The sequence below is a fragment of the Trichomonas vaginalis genome, chromosome VI (assembly GCF_026262505.1).
Source record: "Trichomonas vaginalis G3 chromosome VI, whole genome shotgun sequence".
NCBI classification, from domain to species: Eukaryota; Parabasalia; order Trichomonadida; family Trichomonadidae; genus Trichomonas; species Trichomonas vaginalis.
The window spans coordinates 8,011,894-8,034,352 of NC_067208.1; the positions used below are offsets into that span (position 1 = coordinate 8,011,894).

The 22,459-nt window shown below is 29.0% G+C and overlaps 3 protein-coding genes and 1 pseudogene across 4 annotated transcripts, besides 1 other annotated feature; 2 read left to right on the top strand and 2 right to left on the bottom strand.

Moving 5' to 3' along the window:
* The first annotated feature begins 2,400 nt into the window (after positions 1 to 2,400).
* Positions 2,401 to 18,703: a mobile genetic element.
* TVAGG3_0826410 lies at positions 5,018 to 5,952 on the top strand (annotated as a pseudogene). The gene has a single exon. A coding segment is annotated over exon 1 (935 nt).
* On the top strand, positions 6,458 to 7,030 carry TVAGG3_0826420 (uncharacterized protein; the record flags this gene model as incomplete). The annotated part of the gene is made up of 1 exon (XM_051248303.1): positions 6,458 to 7,030. One exon carries the CDS (start codon positions 6,458 to 6,460, stop codon positions 7,028 to 7,030), a length of 573 nt encoding a protein of 190 aa, XP_051083778.1.
* Positions 13,295 to 14,339, bottom strand: TVAGG3_0826430 (uncharacterized protein; the record flags this gene model as incomplete). Its single annotated transcript, XM_051248304.1, has 1 exon — positions 13,295 to 14,339. A coding segment is annotated over one exon (1,045 nt), but the record flags the coding sequence as incomplete, so codon positions are not given.
* Positions 18,704 to 20,765: 2,062 nt separating the features above from the next.
* Positions 20,766 to 21,245, bottom strand: TVAGG3_0826440 (protein of unknown function, DUF4108 family; the record flags this gene model as incomplete). Its single annotated transcript, XM_001316496.1, has 1 exon — positions 20,766 to 21,245. One exon carries the CDS (start codon positions 21,243 to 21,245, stop codon positions 20,766 to 20,768), a length of 480 nt encoding a protein of 159 aa, XP_001316531.1.
* Positions 21,246 to 22,459: the final 1,214 nt, after the last annotated feature.

Genomic DNA, 22,459 nt, shown 5'->3' on the forward strand with positions numbered 1-22,459 from the left:
AAATATATTATTTAACGAAATAATGATTTTATTACCAATGTGGATAGAGAATTTCGTAAAATGTTGATTCTTGAATCGAAAATGAAAACATATGTGTGAGTTTTGTGATATAAATGATTAGTATACACACATTATTTGTTCGATTTATAGGAAATTTGATTTCATTGAAAATTCTTTACAAATGAAATGAAAAATTGAGCGTTGAATTGAGTAAAAATGAATTTTTTACTTGCTATTTTGGATTCAAATAATATTTGATAATGAATATAGAGTACTATTATAATCTCGGAGTCATTCCATTCAATTTTGAATGCTTTACAAATTGAAAACGAACCCGAGCTTATAGTGGTTATATGATGGTTGAAAATTTTTAAGCTCTGGTTCGAATACGATATTGTAAAAACTGCCTGGAATTGCCAGTTGAACCTGGGTACTTTGCTTTACACATATATGATGAAAAATGAAAAATTTTATGAATAGAATACATATTATAAACGTTATTAAGTATTACCAATCCTTCTGTTATAATGTTGTCACAGAAAGTATCATTAATAACAATCGTTGAATTTGATACACTTCCAAATTCATAAAATGCTTTGTTGCCGAGAAATGAACATTTTTCAATAAGAACCATCGCATCTAATGTATATATTGTAAATGATTCATCTGTATGTATTAATGATTCATCATCTGCTATTGTAAATGATTCATCATGAGTTATTGTATTATTCAATACATTGCAAAATTTAATATTACAATCGCCAAAATATAATCCAATGGATTTCCTATGAGCAATTAAACAAAAGAATGTGGAATAAATTGCTAAACCAATACTTGTTGATTCAGCAATAGAAATTCCCGAATTTGCTTCAGCCAAGGAGAAACTTGTGTTGATTAATTTTACTTGGATTATTCCATATGTAAGAATATTTGTATATGAATTTTCTAAATTACCGCATTTGTAATATGACGATTCATAATGATAATTTAGGTCATTTGAATTTCCACGTAATTGAATATATGAATGATGTCCAAGAAAGTTATATGTATTTGATTTGAAAGCACAAACACGATGGTGTACAAATGAGCCACTGTCTTTAAAATATATAGCTCCACCGTTATTGCGACTACTACAATTTTTAAATAATGAATCTGAGATTAAACATTTTACTTGATGACTTTCGAAAAATATGGAAGATCTTTCACTAATTCCAATGAACGTGCATTTGAATATATAATATTCTCCATTGGTAATGTTTGTATCAATGTTTTCACCAATTAATGGTTCTGAAGTTGGTGTGCTATTATAAAAGAGTTTCCAAACATCTTTTGAAGCAAAATCGAAATGGAAATGCGTAACATATGATCTAAATCCGGTAGTGATTTTTAAAAGTCGTGAGTTTTGGATAAAAAAATTGATAACCATTTTTTATTTAATTGAAATAAAATGGCAAATTTTATGACCCATGAATATTCAAGTAATCTATGACTATTATGAAATGTGATATTATTGACATGACTTATTTGAAAAATTAGTGATTTGAATAATTTTGATTTTCAAGTAGTATATGAGTGCGGGTTTAGTGACTTTTTTTGTTACATCTATATATAGACGATGCTTTAAAATATATTTATTTATAAATCATTAAAAAATTAACATTAATTTTAAAATAATTTATTTTTTTATCTTTTATAAAAGAAGCTATATATAGATGATGTCAGATATTCCGCGATTAATTAAACATTGTTTAAATCCTGAATGGGTTAAACTTCAATTTAAAAATGAAGATTGTGAATTATTAAATGAATATGAAAGCCAAAATAAGCTAATGAGGTATAAATATAATGATAAAGAATATTTAATTTCATGGAATCAATGGAGTCATAATCAAAGACCTCATAAACGGGAAGAAGAAATTGAAAATAATGAAATGGAAATCATTGATGACATTAAAGAGGATGGAATTCCTAAATTTTGTAGAAAAACCTTTAGAACTAAGTTAGGAGCATATAAACGTAGAGTATTAAATCCTGAATACATAAAACATTTATTTAAAAAGGAAGACTGTGAATTATTAAACGTTAATGAATATGAAAATGCTAAATCAAAATTGAAATATAAATATATTGGAAGTGATGAAAGGTGTAAAGATAAAGATAAAGTTTATTCAGTTTCATATAATAACTGGCACACGTTAGGGATAAGAAAACATTTAGGAGATTATGGTAAAAGTTCTGAATTCTTTAAATCTAGTATGTACGAGAGAGTAAAAGAAATTAGAAATAATTATTTTCATGAATGAAAAATAAACTTTAAAAATTCATGTCTTACATTTTTTGAATAATTTATTTTTTTATTTAATGATAAATGAGCGTCAAAACTAACAACGTTAAGAAATTGGGATTCACAAATGAGGAAATAAAGGATATATTAGAGGAAGCGGGTTATGAGGTTAGTAAATATTATTTAAGAAATTGTCAAAAATTTGCCGAGTTATTAAATGATTTAGATTATGATGGAAAAATGAATAAAGATGATGTTATAAATTTTTTATATCCTACATCTGAAGAAGAAAAACCTAAAGAACCTGATGTTTTCCCTGAATATTATGAAGAACGGATTAAAGATGATGAATATGATGAAATTGAAAGACTGGAAAAAATAAGAGATGAAATAGATGAAAAAATTAAGGAATTAAGAGAAGTTGAAAAATATAATGAGAATGAAGTAGAGGGTTTAATGAATATCCCAGCTTCAGAATCAGAAGTACAGAAATCTCATGAAGAAAGATATAAAAATTACTTTTTGGAATCTACTAAAAATTTATTAGATGGTGATATTAACGAAACACTTTCAGAAGAAGGTACTAAATTTATTCGTAAACATAAGCTTCAGTTTATTGACGATGGAGATTATCCATGTATATTACTTTCACCTCCTCTTGATTCTGAAAAATTCAAAAAAGCATTGAAAAACGTGACATATGCAACAAATACGATTAAGAAAGAAGATCATGATATTTACACAAATTATTATTTAAATAAATGCACAGGTGTTGATAAAGTTTTTGAATTATTAGATAAAATATCAAAAGAAACCATTGGAACCTATAAAATTTTGTGTGATTGTGGTTTCATTATTGAAGATACCAATAATGTTTCATATGAAAGAACAGCACCGAAGGAAGACGAAGTGGAAAGGTCTATACCATTCGTTATTAAGAACATAAAAGATATGAAAACTTATAAACATTATATTTATTCATTTATTTCAGAAAAAATGGAAGCAACCCATAAAACATCATCTCATCATTTTATAGCTATTCATACATTCCTTTTCAAAGTTGTGAAATTAAATAAGACAGGAATTAGATTTAATGTATCAGGGTACGCATTCTTGAGTAAATTAAAATGTATTCGTCACGTCGCAGATGAAAAATTTATGTGTTCTTAATTCATTTTATGGACTTTAGCCCTGGACTCTCTGAGTCTCGGACTTTAAAAAAAATAAACTTTATTTTTATTTATTTTTTTAATTTTTATTCTTACATAAATGAACAAAAACGGAACAGCTAAAATGAATGATAATCAAATAAGAGCAGAAGGTAGAAGGTTATTTAAACGTTTCTATAACATTCCTGATGGTGTTAATCCTAAAACTCGTAGAAGCTATTTAAATGAAGCAATAGATGCATATGAAGGGTTTGACATTTCATCAGAAAGTGAGAGGTTAGCAAGAATGTTAAACGTTAATATTGATTTTTATTATTGTGACCCTCAACCAGAAGACGTAGACATTAACAAGGTAGACTTTCTATTAGTGGAATCAATAATGATAGATCCAGAATTTGAAACAGTAAATATTTTATTAACACAGAGTCCATGTGGAAAACTTCACGCTGACAGAATAACAGACGTTGAAGCACTCACAGGATATAAAGTTTGCCCCTTTTGCAAAGAAGAAGTTTATTCTATCCGTGATGACCCAGAAAGGAAAAACCAAAGAAGATTTTTAAAGCATTGTGAGAAATGTAAAGAAAATAATGGAAGATTAATTCAAGACGTTCAATTGCAAAAGACACAGCAACCATATGCACCACATATCACGAAACAGAAGATATATCAATGGCTATTAGCACATAATTTGCAGGAATATTATAAACCAACAAGATATTATATTACTTTTGACTTCGAAACATTAGAGACTAAAGAAGAACTTCAACTTTCTGAATGTGCAACTTTGAATGCTTACTTAAAACCATTCATGGTCTCATCAACTGTCAAAATAAAGCCGCAAAGCGGCGAGGTTGTAGACCGTGATAAAACATTTACGAAGAATTTTTGCTTAACTTCAAGTGATTCGTTCATCTCTGATTGGATTGAGTTTTTATTTTCAACCTGTTCATTAGTTGTTGAATCAAATATGAGTCAATATGAAGAATTAATGAAGTCACAAACATTAAATGAAAAACAAAAGGAAGCATTTAAAGAACTTCTAGATGAGGAATTCAATAAAGTGAATATCATAGGTTTTAATTCGGGAAAGTTTGATTTAAATTTAATTCTTCGTGATTTAAACACTGCAAAATGGAAAATAAAATCAATGCTGGGTTCATCTTCTCAATTTAAGCAAATCATTGTAAAGAAAACAAACGTTCCATATGAATTGAGATTTATTGACATCAGAAATTATATAGCGGGTGGGACATTAGACCAATTCACTCAAGATTTCGGAAACAATAAATCACGTGTTAAATCCTTTTTCCCTTATCAATTCATCACATGGGAAAATTACGAAGAAGAATTATATAAAGAGGAACCATTCACTCAAGATTCATTTTATTCAGCATTAACACAAGAAACAATATCAGATAGTGATTATCAAATATATCTCAATGATGCTAAAAACTTTAAGAATAGATTAGAATATTTTATTCATTATTGCAATAAAGATGTTGAAATTATGATTGACCCAATTGATAAAATTATTGAAGAAACATTTGTTTATAAAATTGACATGCTTCATAATCTTTCTTTATCATCGAATGCATCAATGATTCGTTACGCTTTAGCATATAAAGACTTTAATCCTAACGAAAAATATCCAGAAGAAGAAAATGTGGAATCAAGTTTTGAATTAACGAAAAAGTATTGGAAATATAAAATTGAATCATATAAGAAACAAGATGAAAAAGCAGAAAGAGATACTAAAAATAATGTTTCAATGGATGATTTTCAATACTATCACGATTTAATCCTTTCATCTAAATGCAAAATGTGTGGTAAAGCGTTTACATATGCAAATAAACCAACATTGGATAGAATCGATAATGAAAAACCACATACCAAAGAAAATTGTCAGTTAATGTGTTGTTATTGCAATATCGTAAAATCAAATAAAGATGAGGATGTTCAACGTTTAAGAATCAATTTAAGAAATTATACATTAAAAAATAATTTACCAATGACTTTAGATTCAGTTGAAGCTTATCACATTCTCCGTAATGGAATTACTGGTGGTCTATCAAATGTTCAACATCGTGTTAATCTTAAAGGAATCACGCACATTAATAAACTTGCATATAATCCAGAAACTAAAACTGTATCAAATGAGGACACCACCAACATTATGACTCATTTTGTTGGAGTTGACTTTAATTCATTATATCCTTCATCATTTTCATCTAATCCTCATGATTTCATTCAATATACTAACCATAAAATGTATATGCCGGGAAGATTGAATGGTGTTATCATTTGTGATACAGCAACAAAGAAAGCAAAAGCACTGGGAATAATTAGAAAGAAAAATACTTTATTCGTGGCTGAAGTAAAGGGTCACATTGATGAAAAATACATTAATGATTACATAAACTTTTTACCGATAATAAGAAACTTAGATATTATCACAGATGAAAAAAACAATTGGCAGTTTTATGTATAATTACATGAAATCAAACAATCTACCAGTTGACCAGAAACAGAGAAAATTAACTCAGTTAGCATCAACACACAACCAATACAACCATTTTCTTCTTATTATCTTTGGTATCTAATAGACAGATTTCATTTTATCATTGATGACATTCAATCAATTTTAACATTTACTAAAAACACTTGTTTTAATGAATTTGCGAACGAATTTATGAACGAAAGACAAAAGGCTGAATTAGAAGGAAATAAAGGAAAAAGTTTATTTTGCAAGATTTCACTTAATGGATCATATGGTTACGATGCAATGAATACACAAAATTACGCAAAGACTAAAATAATGAATGCACAGAAGGCACGCGTTGCATGTATGTCAAATAAGTTTAAAAACATAAGAGAAATAGGTGAAGATACGTATCAAGTGATGCTTAAAGATAGATTTTATAGATGTGATACATGTTTACAAGAGGCATTCTTCACTTTAGATAATGCTAAATACTGGTATTTGGTTTTCATTTATGATTTTATGTATAAATGCATGGATGTTAATCGTTTTCATTTCATTGAAGGTGATACTGATTCATCTTATTGGGCAATCGCTGGCGATCCAAGTCTTCCTAACACTCAAGCATTTCAAGCAATTGTTACTGATAAACAATTTTATGATAAAAACATTTACAAATTCGCACCTTTTGATTTCTTCTGTTTTGATGAGAAATTTAAACCTAAATTAAAGAATAAAGCTGAAGAAAAAGCACATGAGAAGAAGTTATTGGGTTTAGCAATTGAGAAACAAGGTGATAACATGGTTGCTTTATGTCCTAAGTGTTATACATCATTCAACGGTTCAATTGATGGGGGTGATTTTAAAAAGATTGCACAAAAAATGAAAGGTGTTAGTTTAAGACAAAATAAACAATTAACACCTAAAAATTATTTGGATATAATAAATGATAAAGTGATATTTGATGGTCAGAATATTAATTTACAACTTAAAAACGGGTCAATGACTCGCTTAACAATTGGTAAGACTGCATTAACAGGAGCACACACTAAGGCTGTATGTTGTGAAAATGGATGTTGTATGCCATTTATTTAATGAAATGCCACAGAAGAGACAAAAGGAACTGTTAATGATGGTTTTGTACTATGATTCAAAGAGGTGGGCACCCTTAAAACATTTATTTTATTTTTATATAAATGGATAACACAGATTTAAAAAATTTAATTGATGATTTAGTATTTAATCAAAATTTTCTTGATTATTATGATTTAAAAGCATATCTCCAAAAACATAATAAAAATATAACGGGTGATGATATGGATTATTATTATTCGTATTATAAAAATGAAATTTTGAAATATCATGATAAAATAATTTCTAAAATTAAAGACAAAATTAAAAATAATGAATATACAAAGGGAAAAACTAAATCACAACTTAAACAGTTGAAAGATTTCAAAAATAAAGTATTAACAGAAGAAGATATTGATGGATTATATAATTTATATAATCCCGAGCCACAAAAGCCAAAGGAACAAAAACCAAAGGTACAAAACGCCCAGGTCCTTCAGACCATAAATGATGCACAAGCTTTAATTTATGATTCATTAGTTAAACCATATTCAGCCCGACTTTTAAATGAAGATCAACTTTTGGAATTCATCCTTCAACATAAACTCGAAGCGGGAAAGTATATCAAACCTTTATATACAGCATATTTAAAACAAATGAATAGAATACATCCAGAATTAATGAAAGGAGGAATGAAATCCAAAATCAAAGCAGATAAAATTAAACCACTTACAACACCAAAACCTCCAACAGTAGTACCTCCTCCTTCAGTTAATCCTTCATCATTCACTTTATTATATCCATTTCAAACATTTAAGAAGCAAAAAGATTTTAAAAAGGATTTCAAGATATTAAATAAACCAATTGACCCAAAAATTCAACCATTAAAGGAAAAATTTAGTCGCCCTTCATTTGCTCCATATCCATATTCATACGAAATCGATCATCTGGAATATTCAAAAGGAAAAGTTACTTATTTATTTGCCATTAACATTAACACCAGATATTTATATTGCATTCCGGTGAAAGGGAAAACAGAACAGGAAACAAGAAGAGCTATACAATACTTACTAGATCATGAAAGAGTAGATAATATAAGGGGTGATGGTGATAAAGGATTTCAGGCAGCTATGGCTCATTATTTCCCACAAATTAATTTTTACTTTTCATCCTCTCCATATACGTTTCATAATAAAATAGTTGATGCGGTAATGAGAACTCTTAGAGATGCGTTAGGGGTTAACGGTCAGATATACTGGGATGGAAATCATGACTCCATCATACAGCAGTTAGTATATTATTACAATAATACATGGCATAGAACTATAAACATGAAACCAGTGGAAATGAAAAATGATATTTCAAAAGAATGGGAATATATTAGAAAGCAAATGGAAAGGTTAAATGATGTTAAACGTGAACAAATTAATTCGGGGCTCATGAATTTTAAACAAGGGAATAAAGTTTTAATTCATCTCGATTATGGAAAAACTGATAAATCAATGACAAAAAGAAGACGAAGATTTGACACAATAGCTGAATTTGTTAGATATATTAACGGCAATGCATTAGTTGAAGTTGACAATAAATTAATAGAAATTCCGATTTATTTTATTACTCCATTATATTTAAATAATATTTAATTTTTTTATTTCGTAAGAAAATGAGTGACAACAAAGCAGTCAAGAGTCCAGACAATGAATATAAAAAGAAACTAAACAGAATTAAATCAAAAATATGCTATTACAAAAAGAAGTCGCAATGTGGTGGGGTTGAAAATGATAAAGAAATAATCGAAAAATTAGAAACTTACCGTTCAATCCTTAAACTGAGTGAAGCAAAAATAAAAGAATTTAATAGAATAAATAAATTGATTGGAAGAGATGAATTTAATAAAGATGAATTTTTAAACTCTATCCAAATTTAATTTTTATTCCTCTTCGACAACATCTCTCTTTCCATCATTACTGCATAACCACATTTTCTCAATTTTAGTGGTTTGTTATTTTTAACATGTTCTTGCATCATTTTTATCATTTCCTCCCTTGTTATGATTCGTGGTAAATTTTGAGCTTGTGGGGTATTCATTTATGATAAAAATAAAAATTTGTTATCACTTATTTTATCGTTAATGTTTTTAGGTTATTCAATAATTAATTATTTTTTGAATAACCGAAGGTGCTACCATGTTACCATGTGCTACCAGGTCATTTAACTTCTATGAAAAAATGTGACAACATGACATTTTGACAACAACACAGGAGGAAGGCAGTTATGACTTATTTTTGAATAACCGAAGGTGCTACCATGTTACCATGTGCTACCAGGTCATTTAACTTCTATGAAAAAATGTGACAACATGACATTTTGACAACAACATAGGAAATATGATGCAGTCCAAAAATAAAGTTAGTTTTAAAATTGTTTTTATTTTTTTATTCCTATATAAATGACAGCAACAAACAACAGCAACAACTATATCGTTTCTGATGAAAATATCATTGATTCATTAGCTGAGGAATTAGTTGTGGCAGAAACTAAAACCCTCAACGAAAGAATTGGTGAAAACAAGATTGATTTACATAACTACCTCAAACACGATGGAGGAAGAGGAAGGAAAACTGGTGTGGCTTTATTAGTAAAAAAAATTTCAAATTTAACGATATAGATGTTGATATCAATAAATCATAACAATGATGAACTTAAAGAAACAGTTAGAAAAGATATTTTTATCAAAACTTTTGGATAAAGATGTTATCGTTAAAACCGCTTCAGGAGGTCTTCACATTTATTGCAACACTAATTTCTTCTATTCAACCTCGAACAGAATGATTAAATGTTATTCCTGCAATGATTATGATATTGATATAATGACTTCAATGGATGATTCAAAGCGTTCTTTAGTAGTTATGGCTGATTCAAGAGTTCGCAAGAATGCAACAGAACCAATCAATACATACTCATTCATTCGTGGAAGTTATGATTCAACATTAACCAGAACAGTGAATGATATATTAAATGATTTGAATATTAAGGTAAGAGTTGAACAGAAGAACGAAGAAATAAAGACTATCATGAATGAAAACAAAGATGTAAACATTGACGATAAACTTGCCCAGAGCATAGTTGATGGCATCTGTGATTTTGAAGTACATAATGACGGTGGAAACATGAATTTAGAAAAAGAAGTTACATTATTCACACTGTTTCAAGCTATTAATTCGTTACCTAATCATTTAATTAATGAAGCATACGATAACGTTTATAACTTCTGCAATTTAACTGAAAATGCAAAAAGTAATTTTGAAAAAGCACGTAATAGATATGCACATTTAATGACTTCTCCATTTGTTTTGGTGAAGATTCTAAAACTATATCAAAAGGAATATTATGATGAATATGTTTTACCTTTATTACGTAAGCCAAAAATAACATTTGATATCAAACTTGACGACTCGTTTTTGATAACAGATATTAGACGCAAGGCTGAAAATCATCAGTATAAAAACAGTTCTGAAGTAATTGAGGATTTATCACGTGTAATCCGTTTTGTAGATTGTGGAAATAAATATTTCATTCAGAAAGATTACAACATACACGACAAAATGAATCAAATATCATTTGTTCTTCAATCAAACATGAAAGAGTCACTCAAAATGATTAAATTATTTAAAGAAGAAGGTAAAACAATAACAGCATGGGATGTACTACTAAATCAATTATCCTCATTAACCGTTAAGGGTGTTTGCTTTAAATCTGATTCCCCCGATGTTTTCTCAACGTTTCATGGTTATAAATACAACATTCTTGAAAAGCCTGATTACTCAAAAATTGAGATGTTTATGAATTTCATTAAAGAAGCCATTTGTGATAATAACGATGAAGTGTATAAATACCTTCTCGGCTGGATTGCATCAATGATTCAACATCCTGGAATCAAGAATGAAACAGCAATTATTTTGAAAGGACTTCAGGGAACAGGTAAAAACAGATTCACAGACATTATTTCTGAACTTCTCGCTGGTTATTCATGTAAAAACATTACCGAAATAAGTGAGCTAACGGGTAATTTCAACTCAGTTGTTGAAAATAAAATGTTTCTTGTACTTAATGAACTCAAGAATGTAGGTGAAGATAGACTCGCAAACTTCAACGCTTTGAAATCAATTATAACGGATAATGAGATTAGAATTAATGAAAAGAATCAACCCAGAAGAACAGGTCAGAATGTTGCAAACTTCATTTTCGTAACTAACAACGTTTACCCTGTCAAAATTGAAGTTGGAGACAGAAGATACGTAGTTTTAAGAGTTAATGGTAAATTCAAGGGTCAATTTGATTACTTCAAGAATTTGATGGATTCATGCACAAAGGAATTTTATGATAATTTACTGACGTATTTTATCAATTACGACCTTTCATCATTTAATGTACGAATCATACCGATGACTGAAGCCAAACAAGATTTAATTGAATTATCATCAAATCCTTTAGATGTATGGATAAATACACATTATGATGAATTGTGTGCAGGTATGACGTGTAAAAATGCTCTATTCTGCAAACCATCAGACATGAAAGACAAAAACTTTCAAATGAGTATTAAGGATAAATGTGATAGGAAACATAGAAGAATAGACGGTAAACAAACATGGTGTTATGTTTTGAAAGAAGAAATGAAAGGATTATATAAACAGGTTGAACCAAACGATAATGAGGATTCATTTACTGACGATGAAATACCTGTAAATGAGCCGCTAAGCGGCGAGACCTGAAGGTCTAGCTTTATAAAGTATGATTTGAATTTATTTTTGCATTAATCCTTTCATGACTGTTGTCAAAATGTCATGTTGTCACATTTTTTCATAGAAGTTAAATGACCTGGTAGCACATGGTAACATGGTAGCACCTTCGGTTATTCAATAATTAATTATTTTTTGAATAACTGGGAAATAAATTTACGTCAAATATGCAATTTATAAAATCTTATGTCGACAGGCTACGTAGCACAGTGGTCTAAGGTGGTGTTATGGAGGGGTCAAGGTCTGTGGTTCGAACCGCGACGGCGCCGTATTTTCTTATTTTCTTTGTTTGTCTTGTTTGTCGTGAATAAAAAGTATCATAAAAGTGCTCTATCTTCCACGGGAATAAATAAAAAATTTACTTTATTTCTTCTTTATTTCTTCTTTATTTCTTTGTTCCCGTGGAAGAAGGGTTTTGCTGTTTTTCTCAGCCGAAATCAATGATTTTTTCATTTTTGGAATCCTTAGCGAATGAGGAATCTTTTCTCTCGTGGAAGCTTTGACCTAAAATATATTTTTGGTGTAAATTTATGACAAAAATAAATGGTACCATTAATGATATCATGACTGTTCTCATTCATGTCTGATTTACATCCAACGAAAAAGTTTAGAAGAATTTTCTTATTCCTCCTGTGTTGTTGTCAAAATGTCATGTTGTCACATTTTTTCATAGAAGTTAAATGACCTGGTAGCACATGGTAACATGGTAGCACCTTCGGTTATTCAAAAATAATTAATTATTGAATAACTGGGGAAATGAATTTACGTCAAATATGCAATTTATAAAATCTTATGTCGGCGAGCGTTCATTGAACTCTATACCATGCGTAAACTGTCATAAATGGTGGCATGTAATCTTTACTTTGTCCCGTTGTTTGTGTATATCCTGAAACGCGATGTGTATGGTTTCCTTCTCCCTGAGTGTCGCTCCAGTAACAATTTATGGCAAACTTAACGTTGTCTTTAACATCATATCCTTTACCTTTTGTCATTCCTGACCAATCCCAATATCTATGCTTATGCCAACCCGCTTGAGATGTACTTAAATCTATGTAGTGACTGTGTGCAGGTAAATTTTCACCTGTAATCGTTTTACTTCCACCTATTTCCTTTGAAGAGTTTGCACAATACAAAAACCTGTCGACTATTTGTTCCCATGCACCAACACCAAACATTGCTTGAGGACCTCTCACATCCATAGATGTATAAATAGAACCTACTGGGTTCATTAAATCAAACATATGAGATAATATAGGATTGTCTCTTTTGAACTTAAAATATAGTGTAACTATTTCTGGTTTCTTCTGGTTTGTGTCAGAATATTTTTTATAATATAATCTTATGTTTTCGGGGTAGGTAAAGTCTTGACTTAAATATTTATTTCTGTCATCTTCATAATAGTATACTATTCTCGTTTTTTCTATTGCATTATATCTTTTATATCTATAATATTCTAAATATAATGTTTGCTTTTTTGGGTCTACACGTGTGTCAACACCATAGTCATAATAATATGGTGCTGGAGCTACGTTAGACAATGTCATATCCGTCATTTCATAAACTCTTAAATATTTCTTTTGTTCGTCTCCATATAAGTTTAAGTAACAGTTGTTGTCTAATGGAACTTTAACTTGTGTACCATTATTCTTTATATAGCCTACATACATTTCATTGTTATTTTTCGGAATGAGTTTATACCGTATACCATTTTTTAAGGCGTGTACAAACTCCCATCTAAAATATTTATTTTCTTCATAGACGGAAAAGTCACCAGCAATAGTTTCAATATTTTTAGTTGTTCCTATCAAACTTTGGTATATTTCATTCACATATTCTTTATTTGCTTTCTTCTCTAACTCATCGTTAACATAAGTTTTATCTGCTTTAAGGTCTAAACATTCTGAAACCCATCCTGTATCAGCTTTAGTTTTTAAAATCTTCGATGTCCGTTCATGGTACCATTCAACCCTTTCGATAATTTCATTATCTTTTTCATTAACATATTCCTTATCTGCTTTCTTCATTAACTCACTATCCACATATTCCTTATCTGCTTTCTTCATTAACTCACTATCCACATATTCCTTATCTGCTTTCTTCATTAACTCACTATCCACATATTCCTTATCTGCTTTCTTCATTAACTCACTATCCACATATTCCTTATCTGCTTTCTTCATTATGTCATTTAGGAAACCTTTTATGAATTCCTCATTTAAATTAAATCTTCCAATCTTCAAAACTTTAGGAAATGCATTTAATGCGTAATATCTTTGTTCTTCTGGTGGAATTGATGTTATATCATCCGTTATTCCTTTAATTTTTGAATTCATAAATAAAATTTCTTTTATATTTGATATCACTGCACCACCTTTGCAAACGAATTCGAAATGGTCATTTTTCAATACTATCTCCAAATCTCCATATTTCAACATTTGCGTTTGTTCTGCCGTCTTTGAATTATATGCATATATGGCGTATGTAATGGTCTGTGCCTTAAGTTGTTGTGGTTGCTGTTGTTGTTTAATCATTTATTATGATTTAAAAATAAATATTTAATCTGTTATCTCATCAGCTATTTTTTCTATTTGAAATTGCCATAATATTTCATTCATGAATTCTAAATCACAATCAAATAGGTCAGTTATTCTAAATTAATATTTGATAAAATCTTTTGAATGAAGAAAAATGAATTCCCAGATAATTGAAACGATATGATAAAGAAAATATGTTTAAGTTGATGGATAAAATGTTTTGTATTGATGGGTAAGAGTTATGGTCTAATGTTTGATGTGAAAATCTCATTGGGGTATTAACTTTATCACATTTGATTAAAATGAAATTGGAACCAGTGTCAGAATACAAAACATCCCCAACATCTTTTTCAAAATTTAATATCCCCAACAATGAACGAAGATGAGGAGTACAAAATTTAATTTTCAGCGGAAATTTAATAAGGTTATTTATTTCATCAAGTTCAAAAAGTTTATCAGGTTTTGATTTAAAATTTTCTTCATACCATATGATAAATGATTCATTTAAATAACTTAAAATCATGTTAATATCCCATTTCGTTATCACATTATTTATATACATATCATACGTTTTTCAAGGTCATCTTTAATAAATGATATATAATCTGAAGGGTCTAAAAGAATGGGATTAAATTTACCACTCACAGAAACGAGAGTAACTTATAAATTCCGCTAACTGTTAAATTTAATTCACAGTTATTATTTCGAAATAATATTGATAATTGACATTTTTATTACGATTAAAAATATGGTAAAGCGTTATTTTCCAGTGATAAATAAAACTAGAATAAGATTACCTCAAGAATTCATAAATTCAACGAATAAGAAATTCATTCATGTTATAAATTTTAGTGTTTTCAGAAAATATGAGTCAATGTCATATTCATCATCGGTTATATTTCACTTCATTCAAATTTAGTTCAATTCAAACCCATTAATGACCATTTCATAAGATTTTCAGATGGTATTAAAAATGCAATTGATAGATTAAAATATGAGACAGATTGACAATATCGAATTTTTGGAATTTTGGTTTAAATATCCCGATGGAAAAAAGATTGAAGTTAAAGATAAAGCTGATACTATAACAAAAACAATTACAATGACCGATCCGGATAGTGGGGAACAAAAAGAAATAAAACAACGATAGAAACTGGTGAAAGGTCAATTATTATTGATTATGATTCAAAGGATTATTATTCGATAATGTTAATGCTTGAATATTAAATAGCCTTAACAAAGAATTTTTCAAGTGATATTTTATATTCATCAACTATTTTATTATAAATATCATTATATGTTAAATGAAGTTCAGTTGTTGTTCCGTTCTTTGATATCTTAATTGTACTAATATCCTTTATAGGATTTATTTTTGCAACTGTTCCGCAGCATGAAACCTCATCATCTATGAAAAATTGAATCTTAACGTCTGAATCTTGAACATCACAAAGAATGGCGATAATGTGAATTAATGATTCATAAGGTAAAATAATTAAACCAGATTGATCAATTAAATTTATTATTGAATCATAATTATTAATTATTATATCACGGTAAATTTTCATTAATTCTGAATTAATGTCTATTTTATATGGCGCATTGCGACTGTAATCGTAGATTCCTGAGTTCTCGATGTTTGATGAAAGAGGTGGGGGGTATGTTGGATAAGTGGGAATTTCAACAGGTTCTTTACCGGGTTCAGATAAAATGATTGGGTCTCCATTCTCATGGTTTTCTTCATTCTCTTCATTCTTTGGTAAGTCACGAGTTAATAAATTTGGTTGAGTTGCTGACCTTGTTAATTCAGGGCTAACATTAACTTTAACATTTTGAATAATTCGTGATTTATCATCATTTACGTTATAACCAACCGTAATCTCTGCTTTTGCGTTAGTGTTCTTTTGACTTGTGAAACGTCTTCTCATTTATAATTGAATAAAAAAAGAAAAATATATTTAAAGTTTTATTTAGTTGTTACGGTAATATCCCAAGGTTCATCATTGTTTGCTTATACTTTCTTTGTAACTGCACCAATTATGTTATTGATATTGCTTTGAGTTTCTTCCAGTCTTATTTTATCATTTACATATCTTTAATCATTTCATTACATGCATTCTTAAAACCATCTGATTTTTTCCAATTTACGTCTATCACTTTCTTTAATTAAATCAAAGTTATAACCTTGTTGAGAATAAAGTGGTTTCTTTATCAATTCCTTGAACGCTTCTGAAAGTGAAGATGAAGAAATTCTTGCCACTTGAATTGGTTTAAATTCTGCTTTCATTGCTTCTTTCTGTTCATTGAACACTGGATCGAATAAAGCAACTTTAAAGAATTTCTTAGCTGGAATTTCAGGTCTCAAATTTGTATATTGACCATCAAACTGATTAACATATCGTGGTAATCCATCCGGTCCCTCTTCAATAGCGTTTAATTCTTCATTGAAATAAGAATATGGATTATAACGGTATGAATTAATTGGACCATGTTCACCTTCTCCAATGTATTGTTTAACAGCTTTTCCATTTTCATCAAATTGCATAGGATAACATTCATTATATGCTTTACGTTTAGGATAATCAGATATAGTTAATTTATACCCATTTATGACTTTAATATTACCTTGACCATCAGTAACGAAAACTTCATTTATACCATCAGGTTTTCCATTTGGTCCTGTAATGTCTGCTTCGTGTGCCTCCCAATTTGGACCATGACGTTTGGCATATGCTTGAGCTTCTGGTAATGTTAAAACGTTTCTCATTTGTTTAACATCTTTTTGAAGACCGGCAACAATGTGGACTAATTCTTTCATTCCATCAGGAACTTTCATATTTCTAATATTCACCCTTTTTTGTTTGTCCCTGTTTTAATGGAACCTGTAGAAGATTTGCTATTTCTGTCATGTTTAATTATAAATAAAAAATAAAAATTATAAAAAGTTAATCAAATTTAACACTTCCTTTATTTAAATCAACTATTATTTTCCCATGTTCTCCTAATTGCTGATATTGTGTGTAAAGTTTCATTAATGCTCATTGGTAAATTCACTTGATAAAGCATAACGTTCAATGTCTGTTGACGACAAAAACCACTGAAAATGAAAAGTGTTGATAGATTTGATTTAATGTTTGTGGCTTAATATGCTTTGAAGTATTGAACAGCCATGAAAAATGAACACTGAATGTGTCGACATTGGAGTTAATAACTGATTAAAATATGATTTCTCATTTGTTATTAGTTTTGATTTCACGCATCATCTAGAAAAATGAGTGAATGCAAAAATTCTCTATCAAAATTTGAAATAGAAAGTGTTTCAAATAATTCATCCCGTTGTTTATCAATAATTTTATCCTCTAATCCTTGCTTCTTGATTGTATTATATAATTCTTTATACATTAAAAAGTTTTTTAAATAATCTTCTGCTTCTTCTTGTGATAAATAAATAATTGGAATTTTGATTAAATGCTTTAAAGATTCAAATGTATCATCTGAAGGTGAACCTGAACGGTTGATATAAATTAACACATGTGAATGGGGGAAGTGTTAGCAATAATGATAATTTGTTTTAATATCGTTAATGTTTTACCTTTATTTTGTTTACCAATTGCTGCAGTGATTGAATTTAAGTAACATTCAGAATATGGAATTTTCATTAATTTTTCCTTAGATAGAGCATTTCTATTATCACTCAATGCTTCATTAATCATATCATCTACGTATGTATTATATACTCCTGCTAATTCTTCAGAATTTAAATCCATTTAATCAAAAATAAATTTATAATTTTAAACATTTCTATTCATCAATATTTCATCATATGAACTTCTATACTGTGGTGGTGTACCTGTTGGATGATATTTCAAACCTTCATCCGGTGTCCATGTCCAATACGTAGTCCTAGTAAACCAAACCTGAGGAGGATTTGTCACTTTGAACAGTAAGTGTCATTTTCACCCTGAATGATTGGATAAGCTTTCACTTGTACTGTAACTTGTGAGTTGAAAGTTTCTAATCCATCAAAGAATATACCCGCTCCATCACGTTGAACTGGAATAGTGCATAAGAATGAAGTTTGGTCTTTCCATGTTCTAGCTAATGGGTGCCATTATCATCATTCAGTGGTCTAGTTAATGAGTCCTCGTATTCTTCGTGCATTCATTCACTCCATCTAAATCAGAAGCTTGAAGCATACGTGTAAAGAATATGTCGCCCACTGTGGTCATCGCTTGATCGGGGAAGTTTCTGGAATCTATAGTGACCTGAAGACCTCGAAGCATTGGATTTTCTAAAACTGTTCTTTGCATTGCATTCTTCGGAAATGTTAACACAACATCTGTAACATTATGAAGAGCGTATGAGAAATCTGAGCTGATACCTTCAGGAGTGATGCAACCTCCATTTAGTGAACGAACGTCAATATGTTGAGCTGGAATCATGAATGGATCTTCCTTACTGAATAAACGTGGTATTGCTTTAACTGATTCTTCAATTAAACCGTATCCTGGTGTAATGCATTTATCCTCTAAAACTTCCATCTTTGTGCATGAAATAATAACGTCATCAACTGTTGCGTCAGCAGATGTAGCGGCTAAGCTTGTAATTAATTTGGCAGGAAGTCCGATTTGTTGGAATTTGCGATCATATTTATAAACATGATTCATAATCTTTTCATAATTTTCATCAGTTATCTTTTCATAAACGTAATTTTGTAAATCAGCAACTCTTAACGGGTCAACCTGACAAAATACTAAAGTATCCCTGAAAACATAATATTTAAGAATGATTTCACCAAATGATTTAGGATAATCATCGAACGCCTGAAATGCTAACAAATCATTTACCGGAATAATCATATCAAAAGTGATATCAACTTCTTCATTTGCTTTCTTGAAAACTTCTGAAGGGTCAATATATTTACCACATACTGAGTTATCATATTTTTGAACATTATTATATAACGAATGAACAAACTTTTTAACTTTCCTTTCTGATTTTGGTTTATATGTTGCAAATGCGAAAGATTCACGGCGCAATCCATCTGAAGATAACCGGCATCACCTCTTTCGGTTTCTACTTCTAATTGTTTAAAGCTTTGATTTGATGATTTGTAACCAACGAATAAACGCATGCATTTAAAAGCGGCATCACATGTGAAAGCTTTATTTGAAACTAGAGTTGCTTTAACTTTGCGTTTAATATATGTGTCACCTAATTGGTTCACATCATGAGCCGGATTTGTAATTCTTAAATGAGTTTGTTTATCATCAAAATATGGAGTATCAGAGTCATAGCATGAACTTTCAAGTTCTCTATAATATCTTCTACCATCATTCTTCGCGAATATTTCATTTATCTTTTCGAATGAATGAAACACATTTCCATTAATCGGTTTAGTGTTTGGCACCAAATAGTTAGTCGTCATTTATTATTAAATAAAAAATCAAAATTAAAAGATGAAAATGAATTTTTAATTTTAATGAAATAATCAACTATGGCTGCAGGATCTTTAAGAAACTGTGGGATAAAGTAAAAAGAGGAGCGCATAAAGTTTGGGAAACAATGAAGAAAGGAGCAAATTGGATATTTAAGAATAAAGAAGTAATTAGTGACGTTGCTGAATCAATAACACCAAAAGCCGCCCCAATAAGAGAAATATTAAATAAAGGAGAAAAAGTTTATCAAAGACTACAACCGATACTAAGATAAAAATAATATTTATTTTTCCACTATCTACCTCCTATTTTATTAAGTATTCCTTCAGCTATTCCACCAATTGCGTTACCTGCTTGTGCTCCCATCGCTGGATTACCTGCTTTAGTACCTAATACTCCACCTATGATAGTTCCTGCCGTTTTCGCTACTGGTGCCAAAAAGTTTGCAACGGGTTTAATAATCTTTTGATGAACCCAACTTGCAGCTTTCTTAATTCCATCCCATAATTTTTTAAAGAATCCTGCCGCCATTTCTGATTTAATATTAATTAAAAAATATATTTCATCACTTATATTCTAATTTTTATTTAATGATAAATGAAACCGATTTTAAAAATAAATGAAACAAAGGAGGAAGAAATAAATGAAAGTGAAAATGTTCAACAAAAAATAAACGTTGTTAAACCAATTACTGAAATAAAAATTTTTTCATCTGTTGAAGAATTTAATGACTATTATGCTAATAATAAAAAATTATTTGAAGAATTGACAACATGTAAATTGAATAAAATGTTTAAAGTTGATGGATTCAAAATTTCAAAAATAAAAGGAGTGGTTAGTTTGAAATCTATTCCTCAATCAAGAATCACCTCATTAATGAAAATAGATGATTTAACAAAAAGAATAGAAATTATTGAAGAGCGAATGAATCAAATAATTGATTTCATAAATCATGACTCGTTGAGCCCGGGTCCTTAAAGCCCAAGACTTAAAGTCCATCACTGAGTTCAAGGTTATATTCATCAAATATTTCATTATTAAATGCAACTTCTGCTAGTTTATTTATTTTTTCAATACGATCATTTGAAAGTCTATCGTTTAATTTTTTCTGAAGTTTTTCATTTTCTAGTTCTGAAACTTTATTTGGATGATATTTAAACCCGTTAAATTCTTTTTCCTCAGTTTTGATCATTAATTTACAAAGAACTTTTGTGGTTGAAATTCGTTTAAACCATTTATCATTAATATTTGTTATAAATTCAATATCTGGAATTAATTCCCAAATTTTTGCATTTTCAATTAATTTATTATCAAATGCAAAAGCAATAGGTTTAATATTAAACTTACCTTTATAATATATACTTTCTACATAATCATTGAAATAAACATCTACTTGTTTAACATTTTCAAGAATTGGTGAAAGAACATCCATTAATTGATTGACGGTTACGAATCTTGATCCACTCATTTATCATTAAATAAAAAAATAAATTATTCAAAAAATGTAAGACATGAATTTTTAAAGTTTATTTTTCATTCATGAAAATAATTATTTCTAATTTCTTTTACTCTCTCGTACATACTAGATTTAAAGAATTCAGAACTTTTACCATAATCTCCTAAATGTTTTCTTATCCCTAACGTGTGCCAGTTATTATATGAAACTGAATAAACTTTATCTTTATCTTTACACCTTTCATCACTTCCAATATATTTATATTTCAATTTTGATTTAGCATTTTCATATTCATTAACGTTTAATAATTCACAGTCTTCCTTTTTAAATAAATGTTTTATGTATTCAGGATTTAATACTCTACGTTTATATGCTCCTAACTTAGTTCTAAAGGTTTTTCTACAAAATTTAGGAATTCCATCCTCTTTAATGTCATCAATGATTTCCATTTCATTATTTTCAATTTCTTCTTCCCGTTTATGAGGTCTTTGATTATGACTCCATTGATTCCATGAAATTAAATATTCTTTATCATTATATTTATACCTCATTAGCTTATTTTGGCTTTCATATTCATTTAATAATTCACAATCTTCATTTTTAAATTGAAGTTTAACCCATTCAGGATTTAAACAATGTTTAATTAATCGCGGAATATCTGACATCATCTATATATAGCTTCTTTTATAAAAGATAAAAAAATAAATTATTTTAAAATTAATGTTAATTTTTTAATGATTTATAAATAAATATATTTTAAAGCATCGTCTATATATAGATGTAACAAAAAAAGTCACTAAACCCGCACTCATATACTACTTTTTCAATATTAGTTGATTTTATATCGAAAATGCATTAATAAAGGACATTTTCATGAGTCAATATAAATGATATAAAGGTTAGTGGATGTAAATAATAAGAAAAAAATAATTTTGAAAATTTTTGTTACAGAAAAAAATTATTAAAAATTTTAGCTATGTATAGATTGACAATGTCATATTTTGTTTTTTGATAAGGGTTTCTTGGCGGATATGTTGGAGGAGCTACATAAATAGGATATTGTGCACCATATTGAGGTTGCTGTTGATTTTGAGCAAAAATACGGGCGGGATACCTAGAATATGAAGAAAATAAGTGCAATTTCATTATTTTAGTTTATAAACTACAATTTTTCGATTTTTACTAGAACCTGAAATATAAATCAAAAGTTTTTTTTATAAGGTTTC